Source organism: Festucalex cinctus, chromosome 2 (genome assembly GCF_051991245.1).
Source record: "Festucalex cinctus isolate MCC-2025b chromosome 2, RoL_Fcin_1.0, whole genome shotgun sequence".
NCBI classification, from domain to species: domain Eukaryota; kingdom Metazoa; phylum Chordata; class Actinopteri; order Syngnathiformes; family Syngnathidae; genus Festucalex; species Festucalex cinctus.
In genome coordinates, this window is record NC_135412.1 from 21,758,827 (window position 1) to 21,786,604 (window position 27,778).

At 39.1% G+C, this 27,778-nt stretch overlaps 3 protein-coding genes across 3 annotated transcripts in view; 2 read left to right on the forward strand and 1 right to left on the reverse strand.

The window, feature by feature from the left end:
* The window catches only part of btla (B and T lymphocyte associated), a 252,007-nt gene that overhangs the window by 109,970 nt on the left and 114,259 nt on the right, over nucleotides 1-27,778 (reverse strand). The gene's annotated exons all lie outside the window — the stretch shown is intronic.
* On the forward strand, nucleotides 328-10,395 carry LOC144014140 (ribose-phosphate pyrophosphokinase 2). Its single transcript, XM_077513714.1, has 7 exons — nucleotides 328-671; nucleotides 4,244-4,427; nucleotides 5,448-5,546; nucleotides 8,034-8,158; nucleotides 8,282-8,455; nucleotides 8,546-8,705; nucleotides 9,813-10,395. The coding sequence occupies exons 1-7, from the start codon at nucleotides 388-390 to the stop codon at nucleotides 9,903-9,905; spliced, it is 1,119 nt and encodes a 372-aa protein (XP_077369840.1). The 5' UTR covers nucleotides 328-387; the 3' UTR covers nucleotides 9,906-10,395.
* LOC144014142 (thymosin beta-12-like) lies at nucleotides 11,771-13,918 on the forward strand. The gene is made up of 3 exons (XM_077513715.1): nucleotides 11,771-11,935; nucleotides 12,870-12,979; nucleotides 13,052-13,918. Exons 2-3 carry the CDS (start codon nucleotides 12,880-12,882, stop codon nucleotides 13,084-13,086), a joined length of 135 nt encoding a protein of 44 aa, XP_077369841.1. The 5' UTR covers nucleotides 11,771-11,935; nucleotides 12,870-12,879; the 3' UTR covers nucleotides 13,087-13,918.

Sequence of the window (27,778 nt, forward strand, 5' to 3'; positions counted from 1 at the left end):
GTGAGAGGCTCATAAAAAAAGTACTTTTGCCACTCGTGCCAATTGCTCATATGTTGGAGTGCAGGGAATATATATATATATATATATATATATATATATATATATATATATATATATATATATATATATATACATATTTCGTCACCCTCTTAAAATATATATTTTTAATAAATTAATTGTTTTTCCCCCCCAAAAAATAACATATTTTTGTCTAAATCATCTCGTTATGCAAATGGTTAATTTTTTTTGTGTGTCTTGAAATCTTAAAAAAGGAAAATAAATGTCTTGGACGTCAATTTTAGGAGTAGATTGGGCGTTGGAAATTTGCGTCGACGCCAAGTCGCAGATGATTTGGCGTCCAATGAGGGAAGGCCACTTCCTTCCAGTATGCATTCACCCGTGCGAGATCTCCCCTCTCTCTGCCGTCGACCCTCGGTGCTGCAGCACTGCAATGCAACATTAGCAGAAGCTCCCATTATCGCGACTATTTCGGCGGGGAGACCCGCTGTAACGTTCTCCTTGTTTCCCCGAACCACTTTTTTTTGCATCATGCCGAACATCGTCCTCTTCAGCGGCAGCTCTCACCATGACCTGTCCCAGAAAGTGGCGGATCGGCTCGGACTGGATTTGGGCAAAGTGATAACCAAGAAGTTCAGCAATCAGGAGACATGGCGAGTATTTTCACGTTCTCTATGACAACTTGGAGTGGATGCATGGAAGGCCTCCGATTTTCTTTTTCGGAACGTTAGCTCGAAGCTAAACAATAGTTTTCTGCGGTGCTCACACGTGACCAGCTAGCCTCATGTAAACACACCGGGTTAGAAAGCTAATGTCAATGCATACATTATCGGACCTTGTTTATCCTCTTCGTTCGCTAATGTGAATTACTCCTGCAGCATTATTTTTAATTCCACTTGCATCATACTCGCTAAATAAACTCCCGTCCTTGTGAATTACAACGTAATAGCGCGTGCGTGCTTGCTAATCATGCTAGCTAGCTCGTTCCCGGTCCAATATGGAGGCACATTAAGTTGGGCCAAAATGTTTCCTAAGTTAAATTGACCGTCAACACAATGTTGCGTAATGACCGAATAGTCATATTAAAGGTTATTTAATTATTTTTAACACAAAGGTGTGTTTGCCCACGGCGAGTCTGAACTACGGAAGCATTGTTGTCACGGGATGGAAAATATTCTCGCGCGCCATTTAAATGCTAGCTAGTCTTCGGCCACAATGATCATAAAAAGTAGTGACAAATTGCATTAATTGTTGTCATTTTGAGTTCTACATTGGATAACAATGACAACAACAACCGTTAATTGCATCAGTACAGCAAGCTCACATCTGCGCTTTTATTGCCGAGAGACAGGAGTCTCATCAGCTCATCAAAGTTTGAGTACAAAAGTGAAAGTTAGCATTTATCTGTCACACATCAGCACACCCAACAGTTTCCCCCATTTATCAATTTGCATAGACTTGCAGAATAATATAAAATAACATCACTGCACAGTGGACGCCCTATCCAAACGTTTTCAAACTGCACACCTAACGTTGTAAAGAGAAAATCCTAAATAAGCAAATAGTAACAACTTAGTGAAACGCTTAAAAACTGTTGATACAAAGCATAATCTGCTGCTCATTTTTTATTAATACAGAGTCCAGAGTAGAGAGAAGTTAGCAACGGTGTTAAAATGTATAACTTCAGTGGTCCTGACAGTTTTATTGTAGAGCTTGTTAAACAAACTACATTTAATTGAAATGTATGCTAGGTACGACTGTTAGAAAGAAAGAAAAACTACAGTTGGATATTAAAATGTCAGCAATAACAAACGTGATAAATAACAATATATCACTCTAAAAAGTGAGTACAACTTAACTCGTGTTGGAAAAAAGTTTGTTTTTCAACCGTATTTAAATAAAATGAAACTGTCTATCACACTAACAAAGCATAATTGCATTATCAACTCTGGTACTTGGTAATGGTGAGGACTCGAATGGAATTGTACTGTTTGGAAAACAAGTATCAACATCAACCAATTCTCTTATAAGGGTCATGGATGGGCAATCTCTATTGCCTCTCCAAATTTGTTGCGTCTTCATCGAGATATCCGATTTCTGATTTAGGTGCTACAATTAAACATTTTCACACAAATCCATTCTCAGCCCCCAAAAACAAAGGTGTCATCATGTTGAAGAACTGGTGATTATCTTGTGTTTCCTGTGGTTTTCAGTTTGGGAACTGAGCTTTTTGGGTGACACTCATTTAAAACAAATGTTTTGTTCTCACACTCTCAAACTGAAAGGAAATAAGAAGTTTACACTTCTCTTCAAAACTTTCACACAAGCATTTGCCAGCTGACCTTTGCCGGTCTGCACGGTCAAGGTCTGCACAACAGTAATAACAGTTGGCTTGCTTTGACAACATGATTGGACTTTTGTTGCAGTTTTCCCAGCCGCAGAGAGATTTCATCGGACCACGTTCACAAATTGAAATCTTCCGCTCGGGCGAAACGAACCTCTTGAGGATGGATTCATTGGAAACTGTAAAATTTCAGTGTGTGAGCGTGCAAGTAATCTGGAGTCAGTGATCACATGGCTGAGGCCAAGTTGGCCCGAGTCCAGAGCGCCATGTTCCAAACAGGAATGTTTCACACACATGCTTGCTGTCACTCTGCATTCACTATAAAGTACGGCGCTGCCGTGTGCTGCAGACTTGTTCGACAGGAATCCATCCTGCAGGTTGTTGAATCTCTACAAAGCGCTTTGTGACAGCTAAAGCTGTTTGAAAGCGCTATATAAATAAAGATGACTTGACTTATGTCTCGGTCTTTGCGGAGTAGGCAAGTGTCACTGGACATAATGCAAATGATGATTAATTGTGGAGTTTGAATGCAGTGGAAACTCAGGACAAATAGAATCCTTTCCAAGGTGCTGGCTTTTGATTCAGCAAAACTTTTTTTCCCCGTTGAATTAGGGCAGTGCAATCAATCAAAATTCAATTACAATTTCAACAAATTTGAACGGTGTAAATCGGAAGTAGGTGAGGGAGTTTCATGGCAAAAAAAAGTGAGGAGAATAAAATGCTTTAATAAGAAGTAAGAATAAAGAATCCCAATAACATATGTACAAATATTTTCCAAAATTCCCACATTAAACTGCACAATTACAAAATCAGCATCATCGTTTAAAAAAAAAAAAAAAATTATTAATACAAATGTTTTTTTAGTTGTTTAAAAATATAAATGTGACTTTTTTTTTTTTTTACACACACAACTAATTTGCCCTGTGATTGGCTGGCAATCAGTTCAGGGTGTACCCTGCGGACTGCCCGAAGCCGGCTGGGATAGGCACACCCGTGACCCTTGTGAGGAGCAAGCGGTTAAGATGATGGATGGATGGACAACTAATTTATTAAATTTTGTTTCATCCGAAAGGAATTTGTATCATTATCGTGTTCCAAAGAATTTTGTTTGTCTTAACATTTTTTTCACATTTAAACATATTCTTGTTTTGTACCAAAAATTAAATGATCGTGCTAATCATGATTTCAGTTGTTACCAAAATAATCGGGATTAATATTTTCTTCATAATCGAGTAGCTCTAGGTTGTATAAATAATGGAAATTGAAGTAATCCATTCCAAGGTGACAGACTAGTCTGTCACTATCGTCAAACTGTGCAATTATTATTTTTCTGTGAAATAATTCATAGGATAATCGATTTTAAAAAGATTTCATGACAGCCCGAGACACATTTAAGAAACACATTGATACACTAACTTCTGGAGCCCACAACAGACGCCCAGTCAATCAAGACATTGACTTTTTAACCGTTAGCCAGTTTAACAGCCAGTTAACAGCTAACTGCACTGCAATTCGTTGACGCACACGTCACTCACCACCAGGGCAAGGCCCCGCCTTTTTCTTAAAGCCAATCAAAGTCACAGATACTACAATTAGAACCTTAGTATGGTGACCCCAAGTGGTCAAAAAGAAGTTGAACCTCACATGCACTGACTATCGTAATGTGTTAGCATTGTTTCATAGTGCAAAATCAATCTTTATCCTTTTTTTTTTTTTTTTTTTTTCCCCTATCTTTTCAAATGTTCAATAGCTGTGGACAGAGGATGAAGTCATCAAAACTGGTTCACGAATTTCCCCATGTTTTGGATCAAATTTCTAATTCATTAACGGTTGCAATGTGCAATAATTTTCTGCCTTTTTTATGTGTCATTGAAACAACAGCGTGGAGATTGGGGAGAGCGTACGCGGCGAGGACGTGTACATCGTGCAGAGCGGGTGTGGCGAGATTAACGACAATCTCATGGAGCTGCTGATTATGATTAACGCCTGCAAAATTGCCTCGTCATCCCGTGTCACTGCCGTCATCCCCTGCTTCCCTTACGCCCGGCAGGACAAGAAGGACAAGGTGGGATGGACCTTTTCATTGTTTCGGATTGTCATTTTTCCTCCCTAAATGAGTCATTGCAAATCAATGTAACTTCACATTTTGGTCTAGTAATGCAGTTTCACTATATGTTACTGGCATTCATGATTGAACGAAGGTACAATATTAGTAATTTAAAAAAAAAAAAAAAAATTTAGAACCAGTAAAAGTTAAAGGGAAAATTCTTTATTATTATTATTTTTATTCTTTAGTTTTAAAAAAAAAATCATTGCAATAATGTGTTTTATGTGCGGGGTGCGGCCATTTTGCCACTTATTGTCGCCTGAGAATGACATCACAGTCGCTCAGCTAATGATCAATCGTGGCTCAGCTCGCAAATGTCACATGACCAAACTCAGAAAAGAGGGGAGCCATGATTGGTCGTTAACTAGGCAACTGTGATGTCATTTACAGTTGACAGCAAGTAGCCAAATGGCCGCCCCCTGAGATGGATAAAACCGGGTGGATTTTGCTGCTCCTTTATTCATAATCCACAAATGTAATTTTAAGAGAATGCAATTTTTCAGATTGCAAAGGCTGCAATTTGGTTAAAAAAACAACAACTAACATTTATGTATAATAAATCTGATTGTTTATTGTAATACAGATTGATTTATTGGTTGTGTTTGTTTAAAAAAAAAAACTACAAGGGTTAAGATGACCTTTGAAAAATAATCGCATTATTGAGAGGAAAAAGAATCACAGTTACATTATATTTCAAAATACTTTAGCCCTTCAGAGTGAGCCTTTATCAGTTGACATCACCAGCACCCATTTTAGTATTTTGGCAACAAAAACTAAAGTTTCCAGTTTGGGAGTGATAAAAATGAAATACGCAGCATTACGTGTACGCTTAAAGCAAGAATCGCAGAATAATCGGCCGCAATTTCATAGATCTTCCTCAAGAAAAGCGTCCTGTGATTTGTTGTCTAGTTTGAAGTTGTGCATTTCCGCCTCACTCACTGACTAACTTGACTTGTGACCGTGACGTGCTTGTCCCAGAGCCGAGCGCCCATATCAGCCAAGCTGGTGGCAAACATGCTGTCCGTGGCCGGTGCCGACCACATCATCACCATGGATCTCCACGCCTCACAAATCCAGGTGAGTTCACCTACGCCCACCACGTATTTACTCGCGCGTCGTCTTCCCAACAGTTCCCCCCCAAAATATCTATACACAATTCTTCCAGCTGTTTATAGCTATTTATTACTGCCAAACTAAAACAAAAAAAGAATTACCCATTGTGTATATAAAACAACCACTGCGTATGTAGCCTTTCAATCCACTCGCTGAATGCTAATGCTATATAGCATCTATGTTGGGGTTGCAATAACACTTTAAAGAAACAGATTAGCAATTAGCTGTGCAGTAGCACATGTATACGGCTAATTTCATACTTAAATCTTATATTCTTAATCCTCTAAAGAAAGAAAGACTAATATGAGTGTCATGTTGATGAGTTGAGAGGCTCAATGAACAATACAACCATGGCTGGCTGTCTTATACTGCCCCCAGGTGGCCAAAACAGAACAGTGGTCATTCAAACGAATGCAGTGTAGTGATGGCAAAATGAAGCCCCGTAAAGCAGTGAAGCCCTGCAGTGAAATGCTTCACACACACGTAGGGGCTTCAAGATGATTCATTTCCTCGACTACGCCATCATGTGGACAGAAAAATGTATAACATGCTTGGTGCATGCAATAAAATGGTGGGGTGTAAATCATGCTCTAAATACAAAAGAATATATATTTGAAGAGTGTTTTAACATGAATTGTTCTGTGTTACTTTGTCTATGTTTGTGCTTATGCAACAAGTGAAAATGTGAAATAAGGAGGTAAAATAAAGTGCTTATTCATTTTTATTTAAAAACTATTTTTTCCGAAGTTTTTGGACTCAGGCGGTTTCTTTTTTTTGCAGAGAATTTCACCTGCTTTGGAAAAAAACTCTCACATGTTACTGATGAAGCAGGGGTGCATCGATATGAGATAGCAAGTTTGTATAGAATTGGACGCGTATATTTCTGTGATTCCCAGTACTGAAGGGGACTTTCAACTGTGAACAGAAAAATGTGAATTTTATCTGTTGTCACATTTTATTTTATTTTATTATTGGAATCTGTTAAAATAGTACCGTAATTGCAGTGCATTACCTTCTGAGGTGAGATCTGTTCAAAGTTCTCCCAAACAAGGGAAAATCTCTTTCTTGCTGGTTCCATCGCAAAAAGAAGCTCGTCAAATCGAATGCCAAAAGCAAAAAAAATAGCGCAATAAGGGACCCGAAAACACAAAACGTGAAGGGGAATCCATAGCGTTTCTTTGCCGCTTTTATTTCGAACTACACTCAAACCTAGCGAATCATTTCCTGAATCAGTCACGTGGTACACCTGCTTCGTGGGGCTTCAAACGTCACCACGTACGTCATCAACACACGCATTGACACGCCGTTCATGAACCACTCATCTGCATTACTCGGCACACGCTTCAGGGATTCGACCCGAGAAGCACATCACTAATGCAGTGTGACAAAAATTCTTTTTCAATTTGATTTAATGGCATCATTATGGGATGTTTCATAAAGTACAATATCATGGAGCGGTATTTTTAATTATTAAAATATACATAACGTTTTTTTTTTTTTTTTTGTTTTTTTTTTGTCTTCTTGGCGGCACAACTGGAACAGATTCATTCATTTTAATGGGGAATGGGTTTATAATGTGATTTTTTTTTTTTTTTTTGAGTAACAAAATATTTCAGATTTTAAAGGGATACTTGACTCATTGAGCCATTTTCAACTGTAAAAAGTTAATATTTTGTCCAGAATTAATTTGATAACATCATTATTTTTCATGCAATTAATACCTTTAAAAAGTAATTTTTCCACTTGCTGTCGAGTGGTGATGACCAATCATGGCTCAGTTTGCTGACCAACCCCAGAAAACAGGTGAGCCATGATTGGTCGTTACCTACTTCCTCAGCACAGGTGATGTCATCATCAGTCGACAGCAAGTAGAAAAATGACTTTTTAAAGCTATTAAATGTACATGAAAAATAATGAAGTTATCAAACTTATCCTGGACAAAATATGAACTTTTTACTGCTGAAGGTTTTCAATGAGTCAAGTATCCCTTTAATATTTTTGTCCAGAATTAATAATAACATCAATATTTTTCATGTACAATTAATACCTTTAAAAAGTAATTTTTCGACGTAATAATCGAAGTAATTTTTGATGACATCACCTGTGTTAACGACCAATCATGGCTCAGTTTGCTGACCAACCACAGAAAACAGGTGAGCCATGATTGGTCGTAACCTACTTCCTCAACACAGGTGATGTCATTATTAGTCGACAGCAAGAGGAAAAAAATAGTTTCTAATTGTACTTGTAGTTTCAATTGTACTTGAAAAATAATGACTTTATCAAATTACTTCTGGACAAAATGTGAACTTTTCACTGCTGAAAGTTGTTCAATGAGTCAAGTATGCCTTTTAATTGTAGTTGGGCAAACATGCTTGAACTGAAAGATGAATTTGTAATTAGAAAGAGGCAATCCCTCAAATGACGTCAGTGATGTATTTGTCCCTAAAGGGCTTTTTCGACATTGCTGTGGACAATCTGTACGCAGAGCCGGCTGTTCTGCAGTGGATTCGGGAAAATATCCCAGAGTGGAAAAACTGCATCATTGTGTCTCCTGACGCTGGTGGTGCAAAGCGGTAAGGAATCTCAAGGATGAGAAGCTAAATAGGCCACATTTGACATGAGAAACATTTCATGTCACCACCGCAAAATGTCCTTAAAAGTGTATTGATCGTAATTTACTCACAAATGTCCTTCAGCGTGACCTCCATCGCGGACCGACTCAACGTCGACTTCGCCCTCATCCACAAAGAGAGGAAGAAGGCCAACGAAGTGGACCGCATGGTGCTGGTGGGGGACGTCAAGGACCGCGTGGCCATCCTGGTGGACGACATGGCCGACACCTGCGGTACCATCTGCCATGCTGCCGACAAGTCGGTATCACAGCGGCGCGTTTTGTCTTTTTTTTGAGCGTCGATTTTCCTTTTCCGGGTGTTTTGACGTTCAACCTTCTCGTGCTTCAGGTTGATCGACGCCGGCGCCGTAAAAGTCTACGCCATCCTCACGCATGGCATTTTCTCGGGTCCCGCCATCTCCCGTATCAACAACGCGCCGTTTGAGGCAGTGGTGGTGACCAACACCATCCCGCAGGAAGAGAAAATGAAGGCCTGCCCAAAAATACAGGTGCCAATCAATCGAAAAATATTAAAAAAAATAAAAATAAAAAAAAAAGATTCCAAAAAACAGCACCAACTTCAAAGCAAAAAAAAAATCGAAAACTAATACTGAAACCTATTGCGTATTATATTGACTTGAGAAAAAAAACTTTTTTTTTTTTTTTTTTAAATGAGAATTTTATTTTATTTTTTTCTGTTTTTCTGAATATTTTTTTTTTCAGTTTTACTGAATTCAGAAAAATGGACAAATTTATTCCAAAGAACAAGGGGGAATAGAAATACTCAAAAAAACAGAGCTCCCCAAAAGTCAGAAAAACTGCTGCTGCTATTGGCTGCTGCTAGATGACATCACTTCTGTGTGACACACTTTCAAATGTCTTGCCCTGGTTAATATCGAAATAAATATTTAAAGTCGCTTTTAAAATCATCCGCAAAGGCTCATGTATTAAATTATTTACCAAAGAGTAACTTACATTTTTGCTATAATAATAGTTTTAGTAATTTTGTAAATGTGAAATGTAGTTTCAGTTAGTTTTTGTTTTTTAAAAAGCATTTTCGTTTTTTATAATTTCGTTAACGAAATAGTTTTTTGAAGTTTAGGTTTAGTTCTTTTGTTAGTTTTCGTTAACTAAAATAACCTTGTCTGTCAATTGGAAGTGACATCACAGTTGCTCAGGTAACGACCAATCACGGCTCACCAGTTTTCTGCGTTTGGTCACGTGGCATTTGCCAGCTGAGCCGTGATTGGTCGTTACCGTAGTGTGTATATTTTGACAGCGTACATACTTATGAACTTAAACCTCCAACAAATTCTTCAGTCCATGACTAACGTTTGTGTCGTTAATGTGGCAATACAAAACAGCATGTTGTTAAAGCTGTACAAACTATAAATATATCGCCAACTATGATCCAAACACTTTAATATCATTTTAAACTCATCTCAGAAGATTGCTCTTCAAAATAAATGGTTAACGTATAATGTGATTTTTGTATAAATGCGGAGGTATATTGATGTAAAAATACTAAATGGCAAGCAATAATGAAACCATTGTGGTCATTAAATTCCCATTTTTTTGTCTTCAAGTATTGACAATGCGCCTGTCCGATCTCGTAGGTCATCGACATTTCCATGATCCTGGCAGAGGCCATCAGGAGAACCCACAACGGTGAATCCGTTTCCTACCTCTTCAGCCACGTCCCCTTGTGAAGGCGAGTGGGTGGAGGGGTCACCTTTGCCCCTCTCTGTCCTCTCCATCTGAGCCGACGGCTGAAAAAGGTCTCGCCTGCATCTTTGAATTTTTTTTAATTTTAATTTTTTTATTCAAGAGATGGAGAGAGACCCCCACACTGGCTCTGATTTATGTACCTGACTTGCCCTGTACTCAACTTTGAATGACACGTTCCTCCTTCTACTCCTTTATTTCAAAGAAATTTTTAACAGAATTTGGTGACGTGCACCTTTACCCAACAAGTATTCACACCAGCTGTTGCTAAAAAAAATCACGTAGTTACAGTCTGACTTGGACTGAAACAACCCACAGATTGTATTGAAAGGCTCCCAAAAAAAGGGTCATGGAATCTACAGGATATATCATCTACCTTGAGATGGCTTCAAACACGATTCAAGCCATGACAGAGAGGTTTTTTGTTGTTGTTTTTTTTTACCTACAATGTTTTCCTTTTCCTCTTTTTTTTTTTTTTTTTTTTTTTTTTGGTACCGTATGTCAAGCATCTTTTGACAATAAAACTTTGGCAATAGCTTTCCAAACGTGTTCTTGTCCATTTTTATGAGTGTACTCTTCTGATTCTTCTACTATAAAATGACGATACACTCAATAAGAGATGGAAGTTTTATTCCATGGCAACTGTCAGTCTTTAACTATTACAAGTTGTGAGGAATCCACGAGGAAAGACTCTGGAGCTGAAACATAAATTGTGCTGTGAGTTACTATAAGTTATGGGGTATATGCCACGGAAGAGGCGGGACTGTTTATGCACATCAGTTTGTTTCTGATTCGCTTTGCGACGTGTGGGCTGCGTCAAAAATAATTGTGCTTCCGACTTTGTGCCCCTCGGTTGCGTGTTCGCAACCCGGACCGGAAACAAACTGATGTGCAAAATCACGTCCCGTCTCTTCCGTGACATATACCCCATTGGCCAGCAGGATGCACAAGTGTTTCGCACCTCTGCCTACCTCACAGTTGAGAGGTCAATACCGGTGTTGGTGTAAAATGTGATCGGGCTGCAAGATTGTATCGCGGTCGTCTCCAGATTACGTCACACTACATGATCGTCCGTTTACATGTTCAAAACAAAATTCATGGACTAATATTGGAAAAACGCAAATAAACCTAAAAATATAAAAGCATGATACTTTAAGAGTGGAGAAAAAAAAAAAACAGATTGAAGAGTCTGTCGCGCTTGCTGGTGACGTTAGTGCAGCAGCGCTAACAAAGTAAGCTTCGGTTTGGTTTCTTTTTTAGCTGTTCATTAATCAATCACAATAACAAAAAACAGTCTTAATGATAATAGGAACACATTAACAATCTAAACTGACAATTGTCACATTTGAGACAATTGTGTATTTATCTTTTATTCAATCTATTTTATTATTTATTCAATATACTTTGCGTTTATATTCTTAAATTTATTCCCGTTTTTTACAATTTCAGTCCGTACATTTTTTTTTTATTTATTTCCAATGTTTGACGTCAACTGGATCATTCCTGCAGCGTGACGTGTTCGTTCGGCGACCCCGATACGATCTGGCAACCCGATCACATCTGGTACCGCCACCGGCTCGAGCCCTCGTGTGTGGAGTTTGCCTGTTCTCCCTGTGCGTCTTCCTGCCTCATCCCATTTCACCACTAGAGGGCGTCTCGCACACGTAAATTACCCACGTCCCCCCCCGCAAATAGCATCGAGAGGTAATTCGTAGGAAATAACCGCGTAAATCAGTTAACAAAAGCGTGGGAAAACAACACCAAATAATTGGACTTGGATCCCCTTCTCTTTCTCGTTTTCAACCATCCCACCATGCCATAATTCGAAAGTGTCGTTTACGTGACTTACCAACAGGGGGAGCCACGCTGGACGTGATGGAAGTGATGTCAGACGTCATTAGCATATTTGTGACTATATGTAAGCTTGCGGCTGGCGGAGACTCGCCTTTTACTGTTGCAACGAGCTTGACCAGAGCCTCAAACAAGCCAACCGTCCTCGCCAGACGACTCATCGGTAAGCTCCATGTGAATTATCCACTTGTCTTTGTCAGCCATCCCCTCTCTGTCTTCCAATTTCTTTTTACAGCAGTTTTATTGGTGCGTTGCTGATGGCGCAAATGAAAACATATTGGACCACATAATGGCGTTGTTTTTAGAGGAGCCGCGAATGATTCGCTCTTTGTCCGACCGGCGCACCCATGTGCACGCAAAAATGTACATTCCCCTTTGTTGCAAGCGTGCCCCCCCCTCCCCCATTAGCCCACTGTTACTACCCACGGGCGTGCACGGGGGTCATCGACTGGCCTCAAATGTGTTACACACGACGACTGAATTTTTAGCTGGATGTGAGGAATGACCGAGTGGACCTGGGCGGTGGTTCCTTCACGTTGAACCGCGTGGGGGGGAGGAGGAGGAGGTGCTGGGTGGGAAGCTCCAACGTGGATTTCGCCCCATGATTAAGAAAACAGTATGTAATACAGTATGTAATATTTATACAGTGGGCGATTCATGATGAGCAAACGCGTTGAATTTCCATTTCGTCATCGTCTGCGTCTCCTTTGTTTTCCTCTTGGGGGTCCGCATGGCTGACCGCTATTGTTATGTAAATGTGCGGGACTTCATTGTAACATCCCAGTGTGAGATGACTGGGTGAATGCCAATCAAATCACGACGGGCACAGCCGCAGGGGCGAACAAAAGAAGGAGGGCGTACGTGCCCACAAGAGGGAAAAGTAATGCGTAATGATATTTGGCCAACGCCCTGATTCCATAGTCAGGAGAGGGTGCACATAGTCAGGTGCTTTTATGTTCTACGCATGAAGACTCCACAAATTATTACAACCACTATTATCCCCATTCTTCCAGGGGGGTGTTTTTTCCTTTTTTTTTTTTTTTTTTTTTTTTTTTTTTTTTTTTTAAATTGACTAAGGACTTCTTGTGATGTTGCAGACCTGCAAAAATGAGCGACAAACCCGACATCTCAGAGGTGACCAGCTTCGATAAGAACAAGCTGAAGAAGACGGAGACCAAGGAGAAGAACAGCCTGCCTACAAAAGAAAGTAAGGCATCCTTGGTTTATCTATCTATGTATCTATCTATCATGAACCAGCGTTTTCTCTTCTCTCCCGCAGCCATCGAACAGGAGAAGGCGGCGTCGACGTCGTGAAGCCCCTCGCCATGCCCCGCGTCCGCCCACCCCCCTTCCCATCCCCCTGACACAACCCCCTTCCTTCCCTTCTTCCTCCCTTCCTTCCGCATTGCCTTGTTTTCATCAGTCACTTCTTCTAGCTGTATAACTTTGTAACCGAAACGACGACAACCACAACCGAGCTACCCGCTCACGCAGACGGGACCGACGCCTTCGGGTCGACACAACACGCCGCCATCTTGAGGGCTGTTTTGTGGAGAGGGATGGAGAAGAGGTGGGGGGAGAGTGGAGGAGGAGGTGGAACGGGATCCTGGAGGTGTTTGAAAGCCCAGCATGGAGGTTGAAGGGGCGAGGAATGTCCTGCTGCATCCCAGGAATTGCGTCAACATCCCCCCCCTCACCCACCACGTCACCAACCGACTTCCCGCATTGCTGCTTTTCCGCCAAAGCTAAGGCGTCAAGCTTTTCCACTCCTATTATGTCGTCTTTCTAATTTTTGGAAATGCACAACTTTGTTTGTACGCTGTTCATGACCACCCCCTCAAAAAAATGTTGTTCGTATGTATGTTCTTATTTCTTTTGTATGCACACAGAATGGGAAAAAACTAGTTCTGGAAACAAAATGGACCTTGTTTGTGGTTAAAATGTACTTTGGCCCTTTTGTCTGAGTGATTTCATGATTTTGTGTCACAAAAAAAAGTCAATTGAGTCCACGTGCTTTAAGATCGATCGTTGGAAGTTGTTTTTTTTTTTTTTTTGTGAAGTCCCAGCAGTCATGTTACTCCGCCACAATCCATTGCAATGAATGGAAAACCATCAAATGTTGTAATAAAAAAATATTTGTTACTAAGACGTGTGCTGTCATGTGTTTGCAAGGTACATTGCACGACAGAATTGAGAATTGAATTTAAAGCAAAACCTCGTGTTTCTTGCCAAATTGGAGCCACTGAGAACTCGAGTGGTTTTGTTGGAGAGTGATTTAAAGCCTTACAGTTGCAATAAAATCTGGTGGGGTTATATTTTTGCTCATTTATATGGCAATGATTACTTCTAGAACAAGGATGTCATATAAATTTTTCATTGTGGGCCACTTTATAGTTATGGTTTTCTTCTGAGGGCCACTTGGCTGTGAAACCACATCAATGTTTAATTGCCTTATATCATTCATTACATATAAAAATTGATGGATTAAAATCAGGTCATTGAAAATATTTTTTTCTTCTATTGTACAATTTATTATAAAAAGGGGGTTCAGTAATCACCTCAACATCTTATTTGATTATCTGATCTTATTTTTTTAAGTGTATTTTATTTTTCATTTATTTTATGTTTCTGAATGCAACACAGGTGTTGTGTATTTCTTAAGTTCTTCACTGACAAAATTGTGTCAACCAGAGCCTGTATTGCCCAGCCTTCATTTGATCTAACTACTCCCATGTACTATTCATCTACTTTTGTTCAATTTGAGCCAGTGTCACTCTTATTATTGAAGAATATAGTCAGTAATTTGAAGCCCTCAGGTTCCCCTACTGATGCCATCCCTCCTCGTTTGTTTAAGGAGGTTTTTGACACTCTTGGACCACATGTCCTTGAGATAATTAATTATAGCCTTTTTACTGGTATAGTACCAGGTGATTTTAAACATGCAGTCGTACGACCTCTACTTAAAAAAACAGGCCTTGACCCCCTCATTTGTGCTAATTTCAGGCCCATTTCTAACCTCCCATTTATTTCTAAAATATTGGAGAAGGTTGTTTACTCTCAGTTGTTACCGTTTTTAGAGAAAAATGGTGTCACTGAATTATTTCAGTCTGGTTTTAAAGCGCTTCATAGCACAGAGTCTGCTCTTTTGAGGGTATCAAATGATATATTTTTATCAACAGACTCTGGAAAGTTTGTTGTTTTGGTTCTCCTTGATTTGTCTGCTGCGTTTGATACCGTAGATCATGACATTTTAATTTCTCGTCTTGAGCATTATGTGGGCATTCAAGGGGTCGCCCTCGAATGGTTTAGGTCATACTTAAAAGATAGGAGCTTTTGTGTAAAAATTGACGATTTTGTGTCCTCTCAAGCTCCTCTTCCACATGGGGTTCCACAGGGGTCAATTCTTGGCCCTCTTTTATTTGCTCTCTATTTATTACCTCTTGGTTCTGTTTTTAGAAAACATGGTATTTTATTTCATTTTTATGCTGATGACTGTCAGATCTATTTTCCCCTGGCCCGGAACAGTACAATACAACAACTCACTGACTGTCTAAATGATATTAAATCCTGGCTTTCTTTTAATTTTTTGAGTCTGAATGACGAAAAGACTGAAGTGATGTTGTTTGGACCAAGTAGCTCTTCCTCTGCTAGTGTGGACCTTGGTCCACTAGCACCTTATCTCAGGGACTGTGTCATGAATTTGGGTGTTAAGTTTGACCCTGATTTTAAATTTGAGAAGCAGATTAGTTCTGTTGTACAGAAAAGTTTTTATCAGCTTCGCCAGATAGCTAAGGTGAAACCAATTTTATCAAGACTGGACTTGGAAAGATTGATTCATGCTTTTATTACAACTCGTCTTGATTATTGTAATTCTTTGTATGTAGGCATTAGCAAGACTGCTCTTGCCCATCTGCAACTTATACAAAACTCTGCTGCTCGTCTGCTTACTCAGACACGTAGACGTGAGCATGTTACTCCTATCTTAGCATCACTGCATTGGCTCCCTGTGCACTATCGAATTAATTTTAAGCTTCTGTTGTTTGTTTTTAAATGTTTGAATAATCTTGCACCTCCCTATTTATCTGAGTTGCTTCACCCTTATAGCCCACCCCGATTACTAAGATCAGCTGACCAGTTGCTTCTGGTAGTTCCGAAAACAAGGCGGAAGCTTAGGGGTGACAGAGCGTTCGCGACTGCTGCTCCCAGGTTGTGGAATCAATTACCACTCTATGTTAGACAGGCCACTTCACTCCTGGTTTTTAAATCACGTTTAAAAGCATATTATTTTTCCCTGGCCTTCAGCACATATTATTACTGATATTTACAAGCAGTAGACTGGCATGAATTTGTTTATATTATTTTATGTGTTTTGTGATTTCTAAGTATGTTTTTATATTTTATCTGGTTTTATTATCTTATTTTATGTGCAGCACTTTGGTTCCATTGTGGATTTTTAAATGTGCTATACAAATAAAGTTGATTGATTGATTGATTGATTTAGATTGTAAGGAGTGAGTAGGACATGATAAGATTAGGCTTCTTTCTGCCCCTTCTTGACCCGAACATTATTTTTTTTTTTTGTCTTTTTGTTTACGGTCATTGTAATTGTTGCTGTCTGAGATTTAAAAGAAGAAGAAGATCAAATAAATTCAAATAAAGTGAAGGCAATCAGCAATTGGAGTCAATGAGAATTTGAGTGGGCTGACTCCCTTAAAAAAAAAAAACAGATAACAACAGAATACTGGTCCAAATCAAGGTTTATTTGCAGCTTTTCACCTAAAGTGGTCTATCTATTGGACTCTGTTGAAAGTTTTGTTTTTTCCTCAGATTTTAGTATTTGTTCAAATGTAATGATTTTGACTGTCACATGTCAACAACGGCAGGACTGACATTATTTGTATTATATTATTATTTGTATCATTGGTTGGATCTCAGTCATTATCATAAATTGCCTGTAGGAAAATAAATAAACTAGGATTACAAATAAAAGTTTAGTGCAATAGTGGTCTAAATTCATTTTGTCAAATCTATCAATATGCATCGGCATCTAAGCTGAAGCACTATTTACTGACTCTCACCTACTGGGATGTTGGCCCAGCTTTTTTTTCCCCTCTCCATTCATTTCTTTAATTTAAAAATGACCAAAAAAAAGAGTTTAGCCCAATCTAGTTCTCTTTGGCTTAGTTGCAAAGTCTTTATTTTTAATAATATTGAGATATTGCAATCTTCTTTTGGTGACCAAAACACCTTTTTCAAATGAATTGTGATCGTTTCATTGACTTTGGTTTTCCAAAACTCTGCCCAATGTTTGTGCAGTAGCTCAGATTGATTTGCTATCTTCTTGCAAGCTTCAAAATGGTTTTCATAGCCTGAGTTGTTTAACATCTCGATGTAAATCCCAAGAACTAATAGCTGGAGACTTTTGTCTCATATTCGAATCGTCACACATTCAACTTTTAATCTGAAACTGAAATGTTTCCATAAACAACAAAAAAGAAGGAATTTGACCTTGTCGTCTCCAACACTTTTGGAGGCGACTGCAAGTAAACGATACGACGTCCCGGCCTGTTTGCCGGGGACTCCGGCTGACCTCCCCACAATCCGAAAAACACGCTCAGTTGAGTCGCTGCAGTGGCTTATGGGACGGCGTGACTCAGAGTACAAGGTGTAGCCTCAGCGGGAGATTTGCTCCGCCTCCTAAACTGCCCTTCGTCCTAAATTAGCCGCCGCCGACAAAGCCTTAATGTCATTAGCATGGAGTTGGCAGCCGCTAACGTATATTAGCCGAGCCTGTTTATCACGGCGCCCGTCGTTTGGGGGCAGACAGCGTGAAGAAAGCAACATCGCGGTTAGGTGGGCGCACGCCACTGTTAAGTCCGCACGGTTTTCCTCGACTGATGTTGTCCTCCATGCTGGTCTAAGTGGATTGGTGTTAAATCAGTTTCTCTTAATAAGGTATTAATCTGCATTCACTGTGGGGAGGAGGGGGCGGTGGAAAGGGGGGGTAAGTGGGCTGCTAGGCAAAGGCTTGGCCAGATTAGCACCTTCCAACTCACTTGTATGGCTCCACAGAGGCCCAAGGTCACTTAGCTCAGTGGTAGCGTGAAATAATAATAATAATAATAATAATAATAATAATAATAATAATAATAATAATAATAATAATAATAATAATAATAATAACATTTCCTTATTGTGATCTATACACCCCCCACTAGACATTCTGATAAATATTGTATTTAAGAAACTAATTAAGCAGCAAAATCCACTCCGTTTTTAATTACCTCAGTGGGTGGCCATTTTGCCACATGCCGTCGACTAAAAATGACATCACAGTTGCTCAGGGCTCAGGTAACGGCCGATCACGGCTCACCAGTTGTCTAAGTTTGGTCATGTGACATTCTCAAACTGAACAGTGACTGGTTGTTATTTTAGCGTTGAGCATCTGTGACGTCATTTTCAGCCACAGCTGCAGTCACGGCTTACTAGCTGCTAGCCACTAGCTGCTAACTTTTTCTTGAGCTAATTTTGGTCTTCGGATGTTCTTGTTATAATTTATACGCATCTTTTAACAACACATTATTAAGGATTGTATGATTTATGCTAACTGCATTTTAGCAAAGTATTTAAAGGGATGCTTGACTCATTGAACAATTTTTAGCAGTGAAAAGTTCATGTTTTGTCCAGCATGAATTTGATAACTTCATTATTTTTCTTGTACAATGAATACCTTTTGGAGTTTGCGGAACATACAGATTATGAGAAAGGACTGATATTGTTAAAGGGTTAACCCTTTGGCACCTCGGGAGTTAAAGGGTTAAAAGGTATTTTTTCTACTTGCTGTTGACTGTTAATGACATCACCTGTGCTGAGGAAGTAAGTAACGGCCAATCACGGCTCACCTGTTTTCTGGGTCTGGTCAGTAAACTGAGCCACGATTGGTCGTTACCTACTTCCTCAGCACGGGTGATGTCATCATCAGTCGACAACAAGTAGAAAAAATTACTTTTTAAAGGTATTCATTGTACATGAAAAATAATTAAGTTACCACATTAATTATAGACAAAATAGTAACTTTTTACTGCTGAAAATAGCTCAATGAGTCAAATATTCCTTTAAGTGTAAAAATGTCCTATGTAACGAACATTTGTAGTTATTTCCATCCCTTTGTTGTTTGTTTTTATTTTTGTTCTGAAAGTAATTAAGATATAATGATTTAGTATCCACCAGGGTCATCATAGTTTTGGCATTTTTGTTTTGAGTTTTGCTTTTTAATTAGTTTTCAGGGTGGTTCTATTAGTTTTTATTAGTTTTAGTTATTTAATAAATGCTTAGTTTTAGTTTAGTTTTAGTTAAAAAAAAAAAAAAAAAAGTGTATTATCCATCCATCCATTTTCTTGACCGCTTATTCCTCACAAGGGTCGCGGGGGCTGCTGGCGCCTATCTCAGCTGGCTCTGGGCAGTAGGCGGGGGACACCCTGGACTGGTTGCCAACCAATCGCAGGGCACACGGAGACGAACAACCAACCACACTCACAAGCACACCTAGGGACAATTCGGAGCGCCCAATTAACCTGCCATGCATGTCTTTGGAATGTGGGAGGAGACCGGAGTACCCGGAGAAGACCCACGCGGGCACGGGGAGAACATGCAAACTCCACCCAGGAAGGTCCGAGCCTGGACTCGAACCGGAGACCTCAGAACTGGGAAGCGGACGTGCTAACCACTCGACTACCGTGCCGCCCAAAAAGTGTATTACTTGTGCATAATAAAACACAATGGGAGCGACGTCATCTGAAGGTGCTTTTCTATTGGCTGTTGCTGGATGACGTCACTTCTGTGTGACACACTTGCAAACGTCCGTATTCCGGCGGTTAATATCAAAATAAATCTACCGTACTTAAAATCCCATTTAAAGTTATCCTCAAACGCTCCTGAATTAAATTCATTACCAAAGACTATAACAAAGGACATTTTTGCTGTAATTATAATTAGTTTTAGTTAGTTTTGTAAACATAAAATGTAGTTTGTAAGTTTTCGTTTTTTAAAAAGCATTTTTGTTTTTTATTTCATTAACAAAACAGTTTTTTGAATTGTATTTCTAGTTTTTTGGTTAGTTTTAACCTTGGTGTCCACATTATATCTTGAAAATAAAAACTAAAAAAATCAATCTATCTATCTATCTATCTATCTATCTATCTATCTATCTATCTATCTATCTATCTATCTATCTATCTATCTATCTATCTATCTATCGATCTATCTATCTATCTATCTATCTATCTATCCATCCATCCATCATCCATCCATCCATCCATCCATCCATCCATCCATCCATCCATCCATCCATCCATCCATCCATCCATCCATCCATCCATCCATCCATCCATCTATCGATCTATCAATCTGGTCCCTTGATCCCAAAAAGTTTAACCACCCCTGATGTGCCATCACAAGTCCTGTCAGCATCAAGCCTAGGGTTAGGGTTGGGGGGAGGGGTGGTGGGGGTGGTAGCGCTGTCTGGTAACCCATGGCAACAGCTGTTGCTGAGTCACATCCTTGTCTTCCTGACAAGGCGGTCCAGCTGCTGCCGTCGTGGTTCGAATACTCGGGAGATTAACAAATGCGCCACATGCGACTCAGTTGTCTGGGCGTAGGTATTTCCCCGGTATTGATGACAGATTATAATCCAGCCATCTGTTTTTGAGCTTTTCTTGTAATTGCAACACAATACGGTTAAATCGTCGCTGTCGAGGTCATGCTAAGAGCAGCCGAAATACGGTCAGGGATTGAACATGAGAGCATTATATAGTGGTCTTTGCTTTCCTCCAAAGTCTATAATGTCTCGATCACTTCACTTGCGGGAGAAGATACACTGATTCTGCTGTCCGTCTCCATAGCAACACCCCCTCCCCCCCACCACCGCCACCAGTAGCAGCATTTAGCGCTGTGAGTGAATCAGCATGCGCCTCTGACCTCACCAAACAAAATAGCAAAAATATACAACTGCAAAAAAAAACAAAAAAACATGTTTGTGTCATGATGGAAGTTTGCTGCCCAAATTAGGTTTCCTGCTGGCTCGCTCCGATAAAAACACGGGTTATAAATACACACCAGTGAGCAAACGTGCTGTCAAAGATGTCGTCAGAGAGTATTACACAGTTATCAAAGCCTTCAGGTGTACACAATAAAGCAAAGCTGCTGAGCTAATGTTGAATTTTATAGCCTTTTCCTAGAGAAGCGTACGTAAATTCCCCTCTGCTGCTTTGTTTCTGCATGATTGATAATTCCATTACATGTTGCAAACAGGCAATCGCTTGTTAAACAGACCACACATTGCACAATCACACTGATTCTTGAAACACGCTGCCAACTTGTAAAGTGCACTCCTCCCTTTGTGTAAGCGCAGACGAGTTAACAGCGAGTTAAATGCTATTCAAATTATATAGGGAGTCAGTATGTAGGCTACATCATCATTGCAGCTCCAATTGTAGCTCTGGTTGATTTTTCCCACTCGGGTTCGATCACCTTCGTTCCAGGTGGGGCTGAGATCAATGTTGTCGAAATGGGCGAACCCGCCCTGCACCCGTGTTCGCAAATGCATTAGCTGCAGCAATGCTCGTAATCAATGCTGCCTGGCTGCAGCACAGATGACACAGTGTGTCTGATGGATGGACTGCTCGAGCTTTGATGCTGTTGTATCCATGTATGTGATATCCACTCCAGGTGCAAGGGCCACATCTCTGCTTTCTCATACGAGGGGATGTTCAGGAACAATTCACAAATAATAGTATCACAGGTGGCGAAAGTACTTCTCAAATAGTGGGCGGGACCCCTGGGTGGGTGCATAATGCAATGCAAGTGATCCTAGGGAATATGTTGTTTTTGTTTTTTTTCTCGTACTAGAATAAAGTGTAATTGCACATTCACTACAGTAGGTGGCAGTGGCACTCTCATTGTCATACAGTGTGCAAGGACTGTAGATGCATACTGACATCAATTTTAGAGACAAATTATACTGTTTATAGTTGCGGCGGAGAGTTGGGCGGGCACGAAATATTTTCTTCTTCCTGAGGGGGATGGGTGTAACAAACAATAATTGAAAAGCACTGACTTAAGTAGAAGTACTGATACTTGTGTAAAAATAAATAAATAAATAAATAAATAAAAATAGAAGAAATAGCCTGCAAAACAGCTGAATGAGGCTTATTGTATTGTTTTAAGTCTTTTATAGTGAACGAGAACTAATGATAAAACTAAAATTGCAAAAAAAATAATGTTAATGAAATAAAAATGGTTTAAAAAAAAAAAAGAAAACCACCTGAAACTATATCTTAAAACTACATCTAACTATATTATAGCAAAAATGTCCTAGGTTTTCTTCCTCGTCAATTAATATCATAATAAATAAATAAATAAACACATACATACATACATACATACATACATATATACATTACATTGCTGTATTTCTGTAGCCTACTGACAAAGGAAGTCATTTGTGAACTGTAATTTACTCTTTTTTTTAAATTAAATTAAATAACTGAAACTAATACAAACTAACAAATGTTCTCCAAAAGTTGAATTAAAAGTAACTAAATTTAAAAAAAACAAGCTATAAACAAATATACAAAAAAAAAAACTTCATGGCTCGCTTGAAGATTTATTATTATTCATATTATTATTCATATTATTATTCATATTATTATTATTATTATTATTATTATTATTATTATTATTATTATTATTATTATTATTATTATTATTATTATTATTAACCATTATGAGTATTGGGCCTGGAAGAGAGTGTTTTGACTTACATCTCGACACCATACTGCTCCTTGTGTAATCTTTCTTTCTATATGAAGTGTGTGGCATGAGACTTGTAATGTTGCTCAAAAACATCATTGTGCAATGGTGGGATGTAAAATGCACACATTTCGTCTCCATGAGTCATGTGTTTATCAGTTGCATTTCTAGGATTAAGAGGATTTTTTATTTTTTTGGCGGCCTGTATTTGGCTTGATAGTCAAGGACATCACAACAGACGCTGAATCCTGGACCACATGTTGTTTTGTCTGATGGAACTCAATAGTCCTGTTGACAACACTCCCATTTCCTGCTTTGTCAAAACAAGCAAATGTTATGGTGTCGAATATGATGTGGAGTACAGCGAAGTCTTGTATTTTATTATTATTTTTTCTGTGGAGCTTAAATAACAACTTCTTGTTGAAAAGATGTTGTAGCTAGCATTAGCCACCAGCTGCTAGCCAGTTTGATAGCAAGCAGAAGCGTGATGGAAGATTCCAGTAGAGGGCCGAGAGGCAGTCAAGGCTGAGAGAAAGCTGGGTGCTGAACTTCTCAAGATGATGATGATGCAGAGAAAATTTGGCACGATGGGCAGTTGTGGAAGTTATCTGCTAAAAGATAGACGCTCAATGTAAGCTAGGCTAGAGTAAGTAGAATCAATTGTGAGATATGTACAATGGAACCTCGGTTCTTATCTGTTATGGGTTTTTTTCCTTAAATTTTGTTGATCAGAACTCACGTTCTTGGGTAACAAGGTGGCTTAATAAGAGTCACACCCAATTAAAAACAAAAAATAAAACAAAAACAACAAAAGAGCACTGACTAGTTTGATTGTGACTGCTATAGCTAACTATAATCCACCATAGCATCAAACAGTGTGGTGAAACTGTTATTATACTGGCGTGCTTTTGTTTTGAAGGCCTCACTTTTGACAGGATGTCACACTGACGTTGCCCAACTTGTGTTTCCAAGCAAACCGACTTACGGACTACAGTATTCGGTATAAGTCCTAATTGTTGGAACAGATTAATCACAAAAAACGAGGTTGCACTTTATTTAATAAACGGGAGTATCTATGTAACCACGAGTCGAAATGTCAAGAAAGGGCTAATACGTGTAATTTTTGGTGTCCTCGTACTAAGCTAACTGAGGCGAAATCTCTAGACCATGAAGGCTCATGGCCACTGCATTTACACCAGGACATTTTATTTTTTTATTTTTTTTTTAACATGAATAAAAGCCTTCTCGTGTGTATTCTCTGTTTAAAAGGAGAAGTCTGGTTTGACTTCCTCTCATGCTGTATCAGGACCGCACATTGTTAACAATGTTTCAGAATCACTTGTCCATTTTTAAATGTTACCCGATGGCGAAGAAGAAAACGATGTTTCACTTCTTTGTGAAAGAGCCGAGTTGAACACGACTGTGACTTTCATTTAAGTTCATAGTTTTAGAAATTGAGACACAGGGATTGTTCAATAAAACTATACTGATTTGAGCTGTGATAGATTCTTTGCTGTATTTCTAAATATTTGACAAAACCATACCATTTAGGTATTATGTTCCAAATGGCTGAAATTTCCCATCTTTTATTTGATTGTTTTATTTTAAATCCATCCATCCATCCATCCATCCATCCATCCATCCATCCATCCATCCATCCATCCATCCATCCATCCATCCATCCATCCATCCATCCATCCATCCATCCATCCATCCATCCACCTAAGCCGCTTCATCATTTCGGCAAATGCATAAAAACTCAATTCTTGTAATACTTGTGGAACAAACCGCATATGGAAAGCCAGCTACTATCACTGTCCACATCTAGTCGTATGCTGTCTCCATGGCAACAAACGGCCAAGCTCACCATGGCTACCCGACTAAAATAATGCACAGCATTCAGTGCCTGTCACTTAATGTGTCATTCAATGAGTGCAAATGGGAAAGCTGATGTATAACTTTTATAACCACGCACATTCCGATTCAAGTTAATTATTGATGCCAATACGTTGGTGTTATGGCATTTCTTTGTCGTGTGACTCACAGTCATCTACAACCAATAGTAAAGATAACCAGAATGGAATGGAAGTCTCAAATTCACGTCTTGAGTATTTATCGAACAAAGAATTAAGTTGCTGCAATGGTTCTGGGCAACACCAGATACACACAGAGGATATAAAAAGTCTACACCCCCTGTAAAAATGCAATTTTTTATTGTGATATAAACCACCATTCATGTGACTTATAACCTGTAAACCTCAACTGATTTTTTTTAATCTTGTGAACAATGAAAGTAAAAATACACAAATGAATTAGTGGTTGCACAAGTGTGCACACCCTCAAAATAAATTGGATGAGACTGTGTTCATAATTAACAATTACATTCAAAATGGGAGTCAGCACACACACCTGCCGCCATTTAAAGTGCCTCTGATACACCAAATGTTTTTCAGATGTTCTAGTAGGCTTTTTTCCCCGACTTTGTTTTGTTTCCTTGTAGAAACCTGAAGGTTTTGTGCCAACACTGTTATTTGGAACTGTTCATAATTCCTCCCACCTGGACTAAGGTTTCGGTTCCAGCTAAAGAAAAAGGATGCTGTCACCACCATGCTTTTGCAGATATGGTGTTCTTCTGGTTATGAGCAGTGTTGTGTTTGCGCCAAGCATATCAATTTATTTATTCATTTATTTATTTATTTATTTATTTAATTTAATTATTACTTCAAGTACAAGCAAAATAGGTACAATCACATTTAAATTATTTTCAATATGCACATAAAGAAGTACAATCAAACAAACACATCTTTTGTCATTATGGTCAAAATATTCAACCATGGTTTCACTGGAAAATAAAGATCTGAATCAATTAATTTATCAATATCCAAGCCATGGTTGACTTTACTCTCTCTATTTCTATTTTTGTTTACATCATGTCATCATGGAAAAAGTAATGAGCTAATTTTGATCTAAAGACTAAAACGTACAAGTATATCTTAAAATGGAGAGTGTAAAAGTAAATAGTCATCAGAAAAGTGGTTGCTGACACCTGACAAACCGACTTAATTTAAGAACAAAGTATTTGAGCTTTGTTGCTTTCCGTCACAGCAACAAAACCGGCAGGGTGCAATTTCAGCAGCTGTACAAGGAAATAATGGAGCTTCCTGTTTTGGGCTTTTGCCTCCTTTTGGCCAAGTGTCCTTCACGGTAGTATCAAAGGTGACGTTGTTGTCGTTTTCTGATGAACGAATTATGGCTCTTCGGATGTGGCGGCCAGTGGAAATGAGCCGAAATGTGACGCGGTTACGTAATGATGTGGCAACTTTGAAGCAAAGTCGGCTTCTTCTTTGTGTTTATAACCAATTCACAACTCGTCACAAGTTGTGTGCCGAAGACTGAAAAGATTTCAGCCGTCACTCGATGAATAGCGTCCCACATGCCTGAATGCCCCGCTGTCTTTGCAACTGAAGACAGACGCTCCCTGTGTCTTTTTTGTACACTGAGCCCCCCCACCACCGCCTTAAATAAAGGCTTGGGGCTGACGTGTGCCGACATTCCCTCGCCGCCGCTCCATCTGCGGCCTCACAATTCAATTTGGACCCAAGTAGCGGCTGGGCATAAACACGGCATCTTTGTCTGGAAATGTGGCAAAGGACTCCCCCGCGCTACAATTGTTCCCGTGCGCCATTTTGTGCCCCGGCGTAGGCAGGGCGCCAAGACAAGAATGGATGTAATGAGTGTGCAGGGGCCGGCCGCCTCATGGCGGGGGCATCGCTTGGGCATCGTGTCACCAGCACAGCGTGGAGGAATTAACAGTAATGTTGCCCAACAACTCACATCTTCATTATATAGTGAAAGCGCAAAGACTGAACACAAACCAAAGAAGTAAATGCAGACAGATGGTGGGAAGTCAACGTTAAACAATTCTTTATGTTATCCTGTATTTGACCTCACTAAGTCTAAACATAACATTCTGAGTTATATTTGTGGAATATGATTTATGCAGCAAAATCCAGCTTTTTTTCTTTTTTTTTTTTAAATCCATCTCTGGGGGCAGCCATTTTGCCTCAGCTTCAGAAAACAGGTGAGCTGTGATTGGCCTGAGCAACTGTGATGTCATCTTCAGTCGACAGCAAGTGGCAAAATGGCCGTCTTGTGATATTGATAAAAAAAACTGCTGGATTTTGCTAATCAAATTCATATTCCACTAAGGTAATAAGAACCAAAATACTGTATTTAGACTAGCTGCATAATAGAACATATTGTCAAGAATTTTGTTTGTGTAGACTTCCGCTTGAAGGAGATTTTTCAGAAGGTATTTAATTTTATGCATCGAACAATTTGTAAAACTCTAGCAGCCTTTTTGTGACCTTCTGTCTGTGAAAGGCGCTATACAAATGAAGGTTGCTTACTTACTTATTTACTTACTTAACTCCAAGTATGCCTGCAACAAAGAATTATCGGTATATTAGTAATTGATTAATCTGTCAATCATTTTTTAATTAATTGATGAATTGGATTTTAATAATAATTTAGTGTTTTAATTTCCACCCCTTTATTCAAAATTATGACTTTTTTTCCCCTTTTTTCCCCGCCAAATTGACAGTGGAAAAAATGCACAAGCATTCCCTTTCTTTCTTTTTTTTTTTTTTTTCCTTTTTAAGATTAATTATCTGGCTTGGTCGGTAACATGCCACAAAATTTGCTAAAATATTGATGATTGCTTCCCAAAGTTAAAGCAGATGTTAAAATGCGTTATTTTGGTTCAATACAATGACAGTCAGTCAGTTTTCATAGAGGATGAAAGAAATCTGAGAATATTTATGGTTGAGAGGCTAAAATTCTGAGGATTTGAACAATTGTAGGTCTCTACACGATTAATAGATTATCAAAAATAGTTATTGATTTATTTGATTATATATTAGTTGCTACTCTCAAATGTTGTCGTCAGTCCTGGAACTTTTCTGACATACCTTGTACAAAGTAGGGTTTAAAAAAACTTCAAAACAAAAATCCCAAATTTTTGTTTGTTTATTTATTTATTTAGACCAAATATCAATCTAATATTATTACTTGTCCCACTGCTGCAGTCGTTGGTTTTACCACCTAAAAGTAAACTAAATCGCGATGTGGATGAGAAATTCAACCCTCAGCAAGATTGGGCCTGTTTACATGGGGGGGGGGGGTTGGGTCTAAAAGG

Coding starts and splice junctions, on each gene's coding strand:
- LOC144014140 (XM_077513714.1), top strand. CDS start 388: ATGCATTCACCCGTGCGAGATCTCCCCTCTCTCTGCCGTCGACCCTCG. Junction 672..4,243: donor TTCAGCAATCAGGAGACATG/GCGAGTATTTTC, acceptor TTGAAACAACAG/CGTGGAGATTGGGGAGAGCG. Junction 5,547..8,033: donor TCCACGCCTCACAAATCCAG/GTGAGTTCACCT, acceptor TTGTCCCTAAAG/GGCTTTTTCGACATTGCTGT.
- LOC144014142 (XM_077513715.1), top strand. CDS start 12,880: ATGAGCGACAAACCCGACATCTCAGAGGTGACCAGCTTCGATAAGAAC. Junction 12,980..13,051: donor CAGCCTGCCTACAAAAGAAA/GTAAGGCATCCT, acceptor TCTCTCCCGCAG/CCATCGAACAGGAGAAGGCG.